At 36.8% G+C, this 12,709-nt stretch overlaps 2 protein-coding genes across 2 annotated transcripts; both read right to left on the bottom strand.

Annotated features, from left to right (window-relative positions):
* Positions 1 to 2,192: 2,192 nt before the first annotated feature.
* LOC107493869 (transcriptional activator DEMETER-like) lies at positions 2,193 to 9,015 on the bottom strand. The gene is given in 18 exon segments (XM_016114902.3): positions 2,193 to 2,683; positions 3,123 to 3,161; positions 3,249 to 3,363; positions 3,434 to 3,499; positions 3,844 to 3,983; positions 4,152 to 4,209; positions 4,287 to 4,323; positions 4,623 to 5,096; positions 5,478 to 5,560; positions 5,653 to 5,689; positions 5,852 to 5,920; positions 6,003 to 6,047; positions 6,049 to 6,126; positions 6,323 to 6,402; positions 6,500 to 7,808; positions 7,886 to 7,976; positions 8,393 to 8,797; positions 8,907 to 9,015. Coding segments are annotated over 18 exon segments (3,381 nt in total). The 5' UTR covers positions 8,968 to 9,015; the 3' UTR covers positions 2,193 to 2,489.
* On the bottom strand, positions 9,014 to 12,175 carry LOC127748469 (uncharacterized). The gene is made up of 3 exons (XM_052263027.1): positions 11,662 to 12,175; positions 10,821 to 11,550; positions 9,014 to 10,215 (listed from the first exon to the last, which is right to left on the bottom strand). The coding sequence occupies exons 2-3, from the start codon at positions 11,314 to 11,316 to the stop codon at positions 9,014 to 9,016; spliced, it is 1,698 nt and encodes a 565-aa protein (XP_052118987.1). The 5' UTR covers positions 11,317 to 11,550; positions 11,662 to 12,175.
* Positions 12,176 to 12,709: the final 534 nt, after the last annotated feature.

Genomic DNA, 12,709 nt, shown 5'->3' with positions numbered 1-12,709 from the left:
ACCTCAAATCAACCTAGGGTTTCAATTAAATATAAATTCACAAGGGTTTAATGGCTCTTACCTTTTCCAACAGATTTGGATGTCAAAACCCAAGGCTAAGCAAGGATTAGAACAAACCTAAACATCCAAAATCACAAAAACTCACTTAATCACAAACCCTAAGAACCTAAACATCCAGTTTCTTGTTTGGGCTTTGTAGAGCTCTTCACCAGGAACGCATAGCCACAAACGGTGCAGCGATCGGAGCTCTCTAACTCAAGATATGAGCTATGGAATATTGAGGTGAATAGTGCTCAATCTCTTCCCCTCTCCCTCTCTCAATTCTGATGTATGTGTGTTTAATGAAGGTGAAAAGGGTTCACTTAGTGCTTATACATATTGGGCTTGGACCCAACTTGGGCCCGGTCCAACCCGTTAGCATTTTTAGCCCGTTTGGCCCAACTTCGGGACAAACATTTAAAATTAACGTCCAGTTTTCCATTTCTAGTGTTTTTCTAAGGTTTTTGACCGTTTCAACTTTTTCTTGCGCAGTATTCGGCAGACTTGAACCGGTTCAACCGGTTCAACTGTCGGTTTGCGATTTTTTACAGTTTTTCGCAGAAAACACATTTTCTGACTCAGAAAGACCCATTGAGTCCAAAAATCACCTTTAAATCCTCGAATTCTCTCTCTAACATTTTGGAATCCAATTTGGGCAATTAATCACTTAATTAACCGATTTATTAATTACGGTTCTTACAATATTTGAGTTTCTAGGACAATCTATGTATTCTCATTGTTGTCACTATCAGAACTAGATTGGACCCACTCTTCGTCTGACTCAGAGTCTCCCGAAAATAAGCCAGCTTCGGGTTCTCTTGAATTCTTATAGGGGGTTTGGTACTTCCCACCTGACTACGTCTTGGTGCATAATCTTTTGGAACTGCAAGTGATGAAAAAGAACTACTGTCAACGTCTGCCAACTCAATGCAAAGTTTTCATCACTTGTTTAGTCATAATCTATCCATGGCGATCAAAAATGGCTGGCACATGATTAACATCCTTTAGCTATAATACCTTATACCGAATATTTTTCATGGTGTCTAGTGAAATACACTGATAACCAATTTTTTGAACATGCTTAATTTCAAGCATTTCGATGTTAACCGAAATCAAATTTTCAAGTTTTGTCAACGAATGCAACCGCCAAGTATGCATAACAACAGAATTACTATATTCAAAATATGCATCATCATCTTTGCGTGATATTATTGCATTCGGATAAACAACTACTATATGTTTGCTAGTCATTTTGAAGAATTTGTATTTGTGAGAAATAAGAAAGAAAAGATGTAAGGTGACAGTTATTGAGAGGAAGAATGGAATATATACACTAATCATCTGCAAAAAGTTTACATACAATTTTGCAGGTGCATGTGCACTATAGCGTTATCCCACTGTTGCGCTGGTCGCGTTTGCGTTATTGTTTCTTAGTTTATTTCGCACCGCTTGCACTTTGACCTGCCTAGAAAATAGTTACATAATATTTAAAATGGTAAAAAATTGAAACAACGGTTATAAAGGTAAATATGACTTTTTTTATTTTATCAAAAAAAAAACACCAATAATCCTAGCAACCAAAATACGAAGCCGAACAAGCTGACAGCCAACGAAAAGAAAACTCCAACCAAATGTTAAAATTAAAATGGAAAAAAAATGGCGGTAAGGTTCACCAAAAATGAAAAATGGCGGTAAGGCGGCAAGAGATGATGGCACATGCATATCTTAGGTCCACTTCCACTATCCTTTTTACCTTCGGCTCGGGTGTCTTCTTAACTTCTTATTCTTTCCCTCTTTGTTTTATTTGTTAATGGAGACTATTTTAGAAAGAGTTCAGGGTGAGAGAAGTTCTTCACCTTAGGTGGAGCTGCTACCAGATTTAACCTCAGAAGATTGCATATCATCGATGGATCTTTACGTTCGAATCGCAATCGATTTGAAAATGGATAAAGATTGAAGACTGCAGTGAAATTTGAAAGGTATGCTTCTTGATATACCTTTTAAGTGAAAAGAATTTATTAAGTCCGGTTCACAATTCAACTTAAATTGCAATGAAAAATGGGGTTTATTTGGCCTGAATATTAGGATCAAATGGGGTTTATTTGGCCTGTTATGCGTAGTTTTGAAAATCTGATAAAACCTGCAAGCTAAGCTGGTCAAATGAGGGACATAAGATAATGTAGTTTAATTCTACAAACTAGATCTAGAATTACATTCCTGAGTTTATCTCTACTTAACTGGTTCAGATTCCTCTCCATGAAGCTAAAGAGCGTATTATACTTTAACATGATACAGTCACGGTTCTAGTCTGGGAAAATCTGCTGTCTCTCTGAGCATAAAAATTGAAAAGGCTAACTGAAGAGGTGATTAACAGTGACTTCAATTTTGTTACTGTATACAACACAAGACAGGTGAATGACAATGATTTGTCTTCAGGCTCCACCGGTCCGTTAATGGTTGGGAGTGTTGGCAAGCAGCTCTGGCTGTTCCGGGTTTGGTTCCAGATTAAGATTAAGCTCTTCTGGTGTGTTTGCTGGAGCTGATGGCTTTTTCTTCTCCAACTTGCTAGCTGGGAAGTGAAGCCTGGCCTTCAGAGGGCGCGGCGCTCTTTTCTCCCTGTCGAATCCCCGCACGCAAACATATCCTACAGAGCATTGTTCATAATCTCGTTAGATACGGCTGGTTATCTGGTCACTTGTTTTCTTTGTTAGCAATTGCAACTAAGAGTAGTAACTCATATATAACTAAATTACGAATCTTGAGATAGGTGTAACAATGTTCAGATGCAAATACTCTGTAGTTTTGCTAGGAATCAACAATCAGCCAACAACGTAGTAGATAAACAAAGATTAAGGACAAGCAAAATTTAAAGGGGGAGAGAAATGTTGGCTGAAAAAGGTTGGTTTCTAACCTTTTTCCAATACCTTAATATATGATAAGCATGAACATTCTGGTAGAAGAGGATATGGAAAACCAACTATGAAATGCCGGTTGATTGTTATCACACCGGTAAGTGCAGGTTGAAATAGGATAGTCAATTGAGAAAAATCAGGATTAAATTCTGGGAACTAACTAAATCTTACCTCTCCAAAAGCATCGTTGAATTTCTTGTGTTGTTAAACCTGGTTAACATAAAAAAGTAGGCTCAGCTTAGCTTTTTGATATACAGTATCTGCCTTACTATGATATTTTAACTTCGAAGCGTTTACCTCTAAAAATGGTTGGGATGGAGGTTCCGAAATATACTGTTCGCCTCCTGAGGTTCCAGATCCAACTTCGGGGAACACTAATTGGGTTAAGACTTGATTCATCATCAGCAAATACCTGATTCAAATGCACGTTTAGTACTGCTACATAAACATTCAAGGATATGTGAGATTTCACACTACTTTACCTCGTTGACTTGGAAATAGGTGCCATTTAACGGAAAACTCCCTCTCATAGCTGTTCGACATGGTATCTATGCATGAAATTCAAGTCACTTCAATATAATGCTTGCATTTTGAATGCAAACTATTGCTCAATTCATTTTTTAAAATTTGGGTAAAGTATAATTTTTGTTCCTGAAGTTTGACAAAAGTTTCAAAAATACTCTTAAGTTTCAAAAAAAGTATACTTTACCCTTAAAATACTCCTAACTTAGGGGTATTTTTGAAACTTTTTCCAAACTTCAAGGACAAAAAGTATACTTTACCCTTAAAATTATTATAAGATTACTATGCATAAGAATTAACAAAATTCTATGGTTTTTGCACCAAAATTACTATTCATAGTTCAAATTATTATTTTGATAAGCATGCAGACCAGGATTGTCCCTCGGACTATCTGTGAATTTGCTTCGCGGAAACTGTTGCATTGAAAGCACTCTTTCTCATTACAGAGCTGGCCACAGTCCTGAAAGCTGCATTTTTTTTCTGGTGGCTGTGTAGAATTTGCTGTCTCACCTGATGTGCATGTCCATGTATTTGGCAAAAAGGATTAGAAAACGTATCAAAATCTAACAAATCACATACTGTAAAACTTCCCAACTAATTATGCAGTGAAGCTTACAAAACTTTACAAGCATTTTAAACTAATCAAGTGGGTTCTAGTACTCGAGCAATTTTATCCACCTGGAGTCCATATAGCTAGAAGGTATTTTCCTGGATCATCAGGCTCTCGCTTCTCCCACTGTAGTGCATAAGTAATAAGCAATGTTGAACATATAACATAAAAATAGTTGAATGGCAAATGTTGAAATTACTAACCCCTTCTAATAGACGATGTGAATCTGGGAGTTCATAACTGCATACAGGCAAACAAAAGATTAGCGAAAGTTCTTAGAACATTCAACTTGTATCAATCATTGGACTGATACAAAGCTTGTTGAAAAACTTTATACTGGAACTCAATTAAATGCCAGATTCATATGAATTCTCTCGGTGTGATTTCAGATAAATGCAAAGATCCTACGATTGCTTCTTTTTCTTGCTTTTGTAGTATTTGTTACTTCCGTTGGCCCACATTTCATTTGTTATCCTATTTTCTGATGCAAGAATGCCACTTCTGGTTAATTAGTTGGAACTAAGTTATTTTTTACTTACACCCAATGCTCTGTGCGCAATCGATTCACATTCTTTAGCTTGGGCGTTGGAATGCAGGCAGCTTCTGGAGTAAGGGCGACCAAGGCCTTTGACATTTCACCTTCTTGAAGATCCATGTTTTCCTCCATATAATTTTGTACATTCAAAGTGAGTTCTTCCATGTCTACATTGATGGCTGGAATTTCACATGTTTCCTCACAAAAGGCATCCTCTATATCATTTCCTAACACTTGGGTGCATTCTGGTTCTGGAGTTGATGGCTCTTCAATAATTGGTTGGCAAATATTGATTTCGGATCTTGCTTCAAGTTGTTTGCTTGCTTGTATTTCTTGAAGTTCTTCTGCTTGGCTTGTGTTTGTAGGGAGAGGCAAGGGCAATTGATTGATGGTTACCGACAGGTTCTGATATGTTGCGTTATTTCCATTTTTGATTACTATATTTTTTTGCTCCGGTCCTGGTAGGGCAAGTCTTGCACTGCAAATAATATTATATACTGTAATCGCATCTATCATAACTTGCAAATTATATCTAAAATTGAATTTTCAAAGTGCTTTGCACATAATTATTTCAGCTATTGATAAGTTTGTTTTCTAAGTTGACTGTTATGTTGATAAACTGTAGTCATATATATTTTGCTGTCCATATAGAGGTATTATATATAATTATACTGCATAACAGCATAGGTGAACTTCATATGATTTTCTCCAGATTTCTGTACCTATTTTGCCAAATGTAATATTTGCAATACTTCTGAAGCATTGGAATGAAGAGTTCTAGTCCTAAATCATGGTAAATTGCATGACAATCATACTAAGCATAACAGATGCAATGAATCATAATTCAACAAAGACATACCTTGCAAAAGCACTTGCAAAGTGTCTACATTCCCCTCTCATTGGGCATGCATTGCAGTTTGGTTTATATTTTGTACAGAAGACCTGCATGCATTAATTTTAGCTTATGTCCTAATAGCAAGTGGATTTCACTTAAAATGGGGTTAATCTATGCTGTACAAGATAGTGCAGTTTACCTTTCCAAATGTAATCAGCTGATAGTGCAGCTCATACCTGGAATATGTTCCAATAATACAAGAAAAAAAAATCAATCAGTAGATAAATAGTTTATGATTTAGTATAACTTAATTACAACTTATGTGATATTGGCATATCATTAAAAGAGAGATACTTTTATTTTTAATGTACAACTGTAAATTAAAGGTAAATTGTTACAGTGTTCTTTGGTCTAGCTTGCACAGTCGGGGCCAAAGATATTTTTGTATGGATTCCAGCACAGGGTACCTATATAAGCCAATGGTGTTAGATCTTATTTAGTTGAATTAGTGGCTTATAGGCTTATACGTTTTGTTTTGGTAGTACTTACAATTCTAGAAGATGCAATTGTAGTGACTCAGGTAGTGGCTGGAGATGCAAGATTATGCAATGTTAAAAGTCGCACACACTCCACGCTCTTCAATCCTAATCCCCTTATGTTGAGCAAGTATTCTCTGCAAGCATGAGTAGAATTTGCTTTATGCATTTTTCCTGCTTGAATGAATTGCATCTAAATATTTAATGGAATATCTTTGTGTTACAAGTGAATTGAGAGCTCAAGTTAACAAACTTACAGTCGACACATGATAATATCATATGTATGGGAAATACAATTCTAATAAAATGGTTGAAAATTTTCTTTGCACTTACTTTGCTTGATCTGGTGGAACATCTCTTAGCCACTCAAGGTCAATGGCCCCATGTTTATCAACCAAGAGATTTAAGAAGTTCTGCATATTATATATGATTCACTATCAGCTGCATTGAAGCCTTTTTCTCTTTCCAAACACCGCATTTAAACAACATTTCATTGTTAATTGATTTTACCTTAATACGTTCAGCAAGCATGTTGTTCATGCCCCTTTCCTTGATTGCATCAGCAATCTCTCTGACGTCTGCACGTCTAACAGCATCCCAGTCCAAAGAGTCCATGGTGTTTTCTGTCTTTTCCCTCTTCCCGGCCTTATCTTGTGCTTGTCTTCTTAAACTATCCCAATCAAAATTATCTTTTTTATCCTTTAGGTGCACCCTACTCTTTGTTGATTTTGTGGAGGCAATTTTAGTGTGTTCTTTGACGGTATTGCTCTTGTGACCACAATCTAATTCCCTTGGTTTCTGTATAGGATCTTGAGTTTCTTCTAAAACATGCAAAGCATTTTTCTCTTTGTGATTACTTTGTTGTTGACTGTGAAACTGAGATAGCATACATTGAGAATGGGCAATTGCAGCTTGGGTTTCAGACTCTGATGCTTGAACACCAGGCCCCTTCATGTCATTTTCTTCTTTATTCTTTCTGAAATCAGTTGACAAGTCTTCTATTTCGAAAGGGCCAGCTTCAAGTACTCCTCCTTTAGGGGTCATTTTCAAAGAATATTCATTACATGTGATGATGGAGGCTTCTGGGAAATCTTGGGTAACATTCAACTTTTCTGTTTGGTTGCCATGCTTTATGCCTATAGATTGACCAGATGCATCTCTTGAGTTCTCAGTTGATTTGCTTGTTTGACTGTTTACTTCATGTAATGTTGTCAAACTTGCCATTTCTAAAAGCTTACTGAAAGAAGTTCTATCATGAAAGATGTTGTACTTGGCTGCATTTGATAGTTCTTCTACTTCTGAGTTGCTCTCTGAGCATGATCCTATCTTCTCTGGACTTTGCTCAACTGAACACTCTGCACATATTTGAGAGGTAATGACAGAGCATTGGGATGACACCATGTCACTTAACTCTTTGCTAACACTCCCAATACACAAAATTTCTTGTGCTTCCCCTATGGTGGCACCAACTGGTCCACTTTCCAATGGACAATGGTTGTCCCTCATATGTTTCTGAGTTGATTCTGACAGTTTGAAGTTTGATTCATCTGTTGAGCTAGTTAAGCTCCCATTTGTTCTGCAGAAATCGTTGCTGTCAACAACTTCTTTTCCTTCAGAATGTTCAGTGCTCTCAATTGTCATAGAACTCAAGTCATAAGCACATGGATTCAATACTTTCTGTGAACTCTCCTCTGGTTCCACAATGTACACTTCTGGTTGTGGTCTGTTGACTAACAAGCTTGTGCTTCCCTCACTGTATGTTTGATACTTGTTGCTTGACTTCAGGGGGAATCGAGCAGCAAGGGACATGAATGCAGAACTGCCAATAGAGTGGAAAATATAAAATGTTGCAACATATATATATATATATATATATAAAGAGGCACACACACATACCTGGAAAGATGGTCCGAGACATTTTGTGTGAGGAAAACTCCCACCACTGAGTCCACAACTGATCCTTTCCATTTTGAAAATCGTCTGTCTCCTGTTGAATAAGCTCTATATCATTAATATGTGAACCACATGAAATGATTTTATTTTAGTTTCTGTATTTGATTACCTTAATGTATGTTAGCTTTAGGACTAGGATTTGCCTACAAGTCTATTTTAGTATTGGAAATGAAATACCTCACTGGGCCCCTATGTTGGTATTTATCTTTATTAAATTACTAACAAATTTCTCTTTCAATTTTGTGTAAATTCGTTCAGTGTCTTGATCTCTTGGTTCCCTGCTGTATTTTTCCAAAACAAAGAAAAACAGATAATGTTAATTTTTGCTGGTATCTTTACAAAGGATAGAATTTCTCACATCTTGCCTCTTAAGTGTAAGTTATTGGGTATTTGTTAGATTTGTGTGTGAAGTGGTTAGTGTTCATATCCTTGGAAGTTCACCATGGATACCTTGTACAAGATGCATCCGAGCAATAAATGAGTCGGCCCTTCCACGGAACACTTTTCGTTCTTCTTCCCACCATTTAGCCTTGTCTTCATCCATTCCATCAATTCCAGGACTGTTTATATCTAATAGAAGAAGCTTCCACACTCTATTAGTCTCCTCATCAAGGTCAACTTTAGGTCGTGGGCGTTGTTTTTTAATGAGATCAAATGAGCCCTCGTAGGGAATGATGGTGCCATATCCATTGGCAGGGCCTTTGTGCTTTTGATGTTGCTGGTTATACGGGACAAGTGCATTCTGCCCATGTAATAGAAGTTCTCTACTTTCTCTATTGATGTTTAGGTGCCTAAATTGCTCTGTTAATTCGTCTGCACTATGCACATTTTTCCATGTCTCTTCACTGCCAACAACTGCATCAATGAGTTAAACTATCAGAACAAAATGCATGATAGAATTATTAGGTTTGCAGCAATTATAATGCCTATTGGGAAAAAAGGTTCAAATGTTCAGTTGGAATACCTAATAAGTTGTTCAAGGGCAAGCTGCAATTTTCCAGCATAACTTTTTGATGCTGCTGCATTTCACTTGTGCAAGAATATGCTGAACTGACAAGAGTGCTTCTCTTTTTAGTTCTGCCATAAAGATAAGTTGCATCTGAATGACTGGGGTTTATCATGAATAACTCTTTCTGTAGCTGTAATCATGACTGGGACTTTTACTGCATTATATTCAGAACTAGTGGGCCAAAAGTTTGAAGTTGAGGCGTAAGGACTTGATCTAGCATCTTGAGGGCACACTGCTACTTCTACAATTTTTGTTGCACTTGCTGAAGATGTATTGGAATTTTTCCCCTTTTCACTTCTCCTTTTCTTCTGAATATTTGGAAATTGAATCCAACTCTCTTGGTAGTGTGCCTGCAACATATTATATTGTACCCCGATCAGATTAATGCTGTTGGTATCCTCATGCTTAATGGTTCCTGTATGCTTTCTCTTGGAACCAACTGCTTGTAAACTTGTGGTTGAAATTCTTGTGTCACTGCTTGATAGAATTTGTGCCCTGTTTCTGTTTTCATCCTGTGGACCCTTTCTTTTGTTGCCATTCTCTATCGAGTTAGCATGTGGCTTTGCCCAACAAGAATTGCTTTCTGAAAGAGGTGTACCGAGGGCTTGTCTTCCTTCATTTGTCAAAGTATTTGTTGCTGCAACAGTTTCTCTGCCTAAATTTATGTTTGTATCTTCTATGCATCTAGAATTTCTCTGCCTTTGTTGATCTCCTACGTCAAAATTTAAGGATCTTCGGCATGTCTTTTTGGCAGATTCTGGCATCAATGGATTAGTCAATTCTCCCGTCACTTCTATTTGAGGAGTAGAAGTTGTGTTTGATCCCTTCTTTCTTACATATTTCCTTTTGCTGGTTGAGCTGTCTTTTGATTGATCAGACTTTGGGGTCTTTGTTTTACTGTTTCTCCTCGGTTTACCTTCTATGATGACCTTGGGGCGGTGCTTCTTTCTTCTTGGTTTTTGTTGTGGTGTCTTGTTCAGATTAATATGGGGATTTATTTCCTTATTCTGGCTCTGATTCTCTTGGCATTGTGTAGAAACAGCACCAAATTCTATTAAAGGATCACAAAGTTCTTTGTTTTGTGGGCTGTCATTATTGTTGTGCTCTGCATCTGAAACTTTATTCTCTTCTCTGCCTTGATCCTTCTTTTCCATATGCAGTTGTGTCTCTGCATATTGCGTGTTTTCTGTTCTGACAGCATTATCTGGACCATGTGGGGCAGCATAAGGAGTGTTATGGCGATAGTAAGTAAAGAATGATGATCCTGGTGCATATCAAGTGAATGTCTGTCAGAACCTTATGGTCTCAGATTTATTGAATATCAAAAGAAGAAAAATGATATATTTATCGTGCAAATACTTTATTCAGTTACCAGGGGAAATGAAAATACTTTCATTAGTAAACTAGTTCTGTCAAAGATTCAACTTCAAATGCAAATTAGCATGCTTGAGATGAAATTCCTCAAGTCAGCAATAAACGGAAGATACAATATAAAGTACTCCCAAAATTAATAATTTGTAGGAATTTACAATTGTTTTTCTCTGGCATCAGGTTATATTCTCCTGTGGCCTTTACCCCTTCCATTCATGTTATTCTGTGTCATATCTTTAAATTACTATGCGTTTACATTCTTCAGCTTGACTATGTCACTAATTATTTACCCAACCCAGCACTCATCATGGTTCAAGGTGTTGCCGAAGCAGAAAACATTTATATAATAATATAAGAGTTTAATTTTTATAAAAAATTTTCTACGTTGATGTTTATTCAATCAGATTCGACCACGTGGATAAGAGTTTTGTACTGTGTATCAAAATTAAACAAATAATATAACACAGCAAAGCATCAACCCAAATTTACTTTCGTTACCTCGAGGATCTTGACAATTGTGAGTAGCATTGAACAAGGGTTGCTCATAAGAGAGATGACCTTGGCCAAGTAAAGCACAGGTCGGGTTTATCTCTGTATTTAAATTAGGAACAAAATGATTCCTCAGAAAATCTGCATATGCTGCAATGTAGGTTGCTGAAGAAGGATTAGCCTGAGCCAAAAGCTCCGCAAAGCCGTTATTACCCGACACAGAATTGTTGTCAAAGGACAATCTTGCACTTGTTTTGTCACTGTCACAGGCAATGTTTGTTACTGCAGCCTCATGTGGTAGCCGAAGGTGTTGCCTGGTATCAATTTCAGCATTGGTTGAGGATTCACAACATGCAGATACCGCATTAGAATGTGACCCGATCTCGATTCCTTCTCCAGGAGCATAGATTGGCGGCGGTCTTTGAAGAATAGGCTTCGAAGGGGTGTTGGGGATCCATGGAACCTCTCCTTGAACCTTGTTTCTATCAATTTCTCCAACCTCCATTCTTTGGTTGAAGAACTTTTCAGTTAGAGCTCTTAAATCCCTATTAAAAAGGATTAAAATTGACCCAAACAAAAGAAGGAAATGACACAAGAAAATGGTTACAGAACAGACAAAATAGCCGAGTGGATGGAGCTCTTTCAGGGTATTCTACAAAGCTCAATTTTCCGAGAAAAGACCCACATCTTTACTCAGTTAGGTGCTGGTTGTAAGGACCCATTTTCGGTGATGTGCCGCCTGAGGCAAAACAAGGGTTTTCTTAGGGACAAGTTAAATTGAAATTAATAGAGATAAATTAAAGATAAGTATAGATGCAGTTCATGAACATTGATAGAGGTGAAAATGTACCTGTCGAAAGTAACCGGTTACTGACAAAGCTGGTGCTAGTCAAGATAGTAATTGCAATAGGATTTAAGAGTTTTATGCCCATAAAATAAAAGTTAAACTGAATTAAAAAAATCGCAGAGACATGTCGACCATGTGTGTCGAAAGCCGAAACGGAAATTGGCTGATTCTTCTTGATCACTCCGCTTTTTGCTGGCGGTGAATAGGAACCCCTTCCATGAGACCAAAACCAAAGTTAAAACGAAAATTCGGAGAAAATCATGGAGATGTAGTTACAGTAGGTATAGTGAGTCAATGACAACGAGGGAGATCTGATATCTATCCAGGGCAAAATTGTGAAGGAAAAAATATTACTTTACAGAAAGTGAGAACCGATAAGCATGACTACACAAAATTCTATATGTTTGCATATGCTGATATGCACCCTGCCTCCATTATTATACTTTATAGATCTTGTTGGGGTCAATTAATATTTGTTGAAAGGATTTATTTGTTTCCTGCTCCGCCCGCACCTTAATTTCTCACGGCCTTTACAAAGGATGCGGCGCGAAGACGAAGAGAAATGATATTTGTACTATTCGAAAACAGGCTACGTAATTCTTACATGTCATGCAATGTTTTGCATGTGCATGTTTAGAATTACGTGCCATGCAAATAATTTATTATACATGTAGGAATTTTTTGACAACACCAAAGGCCCGTGTTCACATTGTTTTGCAATAAACATAAAAAAGTGAAGCCCCGTAATGAATATTAATTTAATTAAAATTAAAAATAAAGTAGATGAACATATATATTAAAAGCAGATTATTTCTGTGGAATAAAATATTATAAATTGATTTAATAGCAGATATCGATTATTTTCCTAAATATTATTATTATGGAAAAAAATTACTGTTATATTCGTTTTGATTTTTAACTTTTAATGCAGCTCTATATTTAATTAGTATTTTGGCCTTGGATAATGCATACGTCATTCCCGGATAATGCAGTGGATAATTTTTTTCATAGATATTATGAGCATAAAGATTAACTTTTTTTTCCATAGATA

This window comes from Arachis duranensis, chromosome 6 (assembly GCF_000817695.3).
Source record: "Arachis duranensis cultivar V14167 chromosome 6, aradu.V14167.gnm2.J7QH, whole genome shotgun sequence".
Lineage (NCBI taxonomy): Eukaryota > Viridiplantae > Streptophyta > Magnoliopsida > Fabales > Fabaceae > Arachis > Arachis duranensis.
The sequence above is the reverse complement of the archived record's forward strand: the minus strand, read 5'-3'. Positions and strand labels throughout refer to the sequence as shown.

Coding starts and splice junctions, on each gene's coding strand:
- LOC127748469 (XM_052263027.1), bottom strand. CDS start 11,316: ATGGAGGTTGGAGAAATTGATAGAAACAAGGTTCAAGGAGAGGTTCCA. Junction 10,216..10,820: donor CAATTGTCAAGATCCTCGAG/GTAACGAAAGTA, acceptor GATATGCACCAG/GATCATCATTCTTTACTTAC.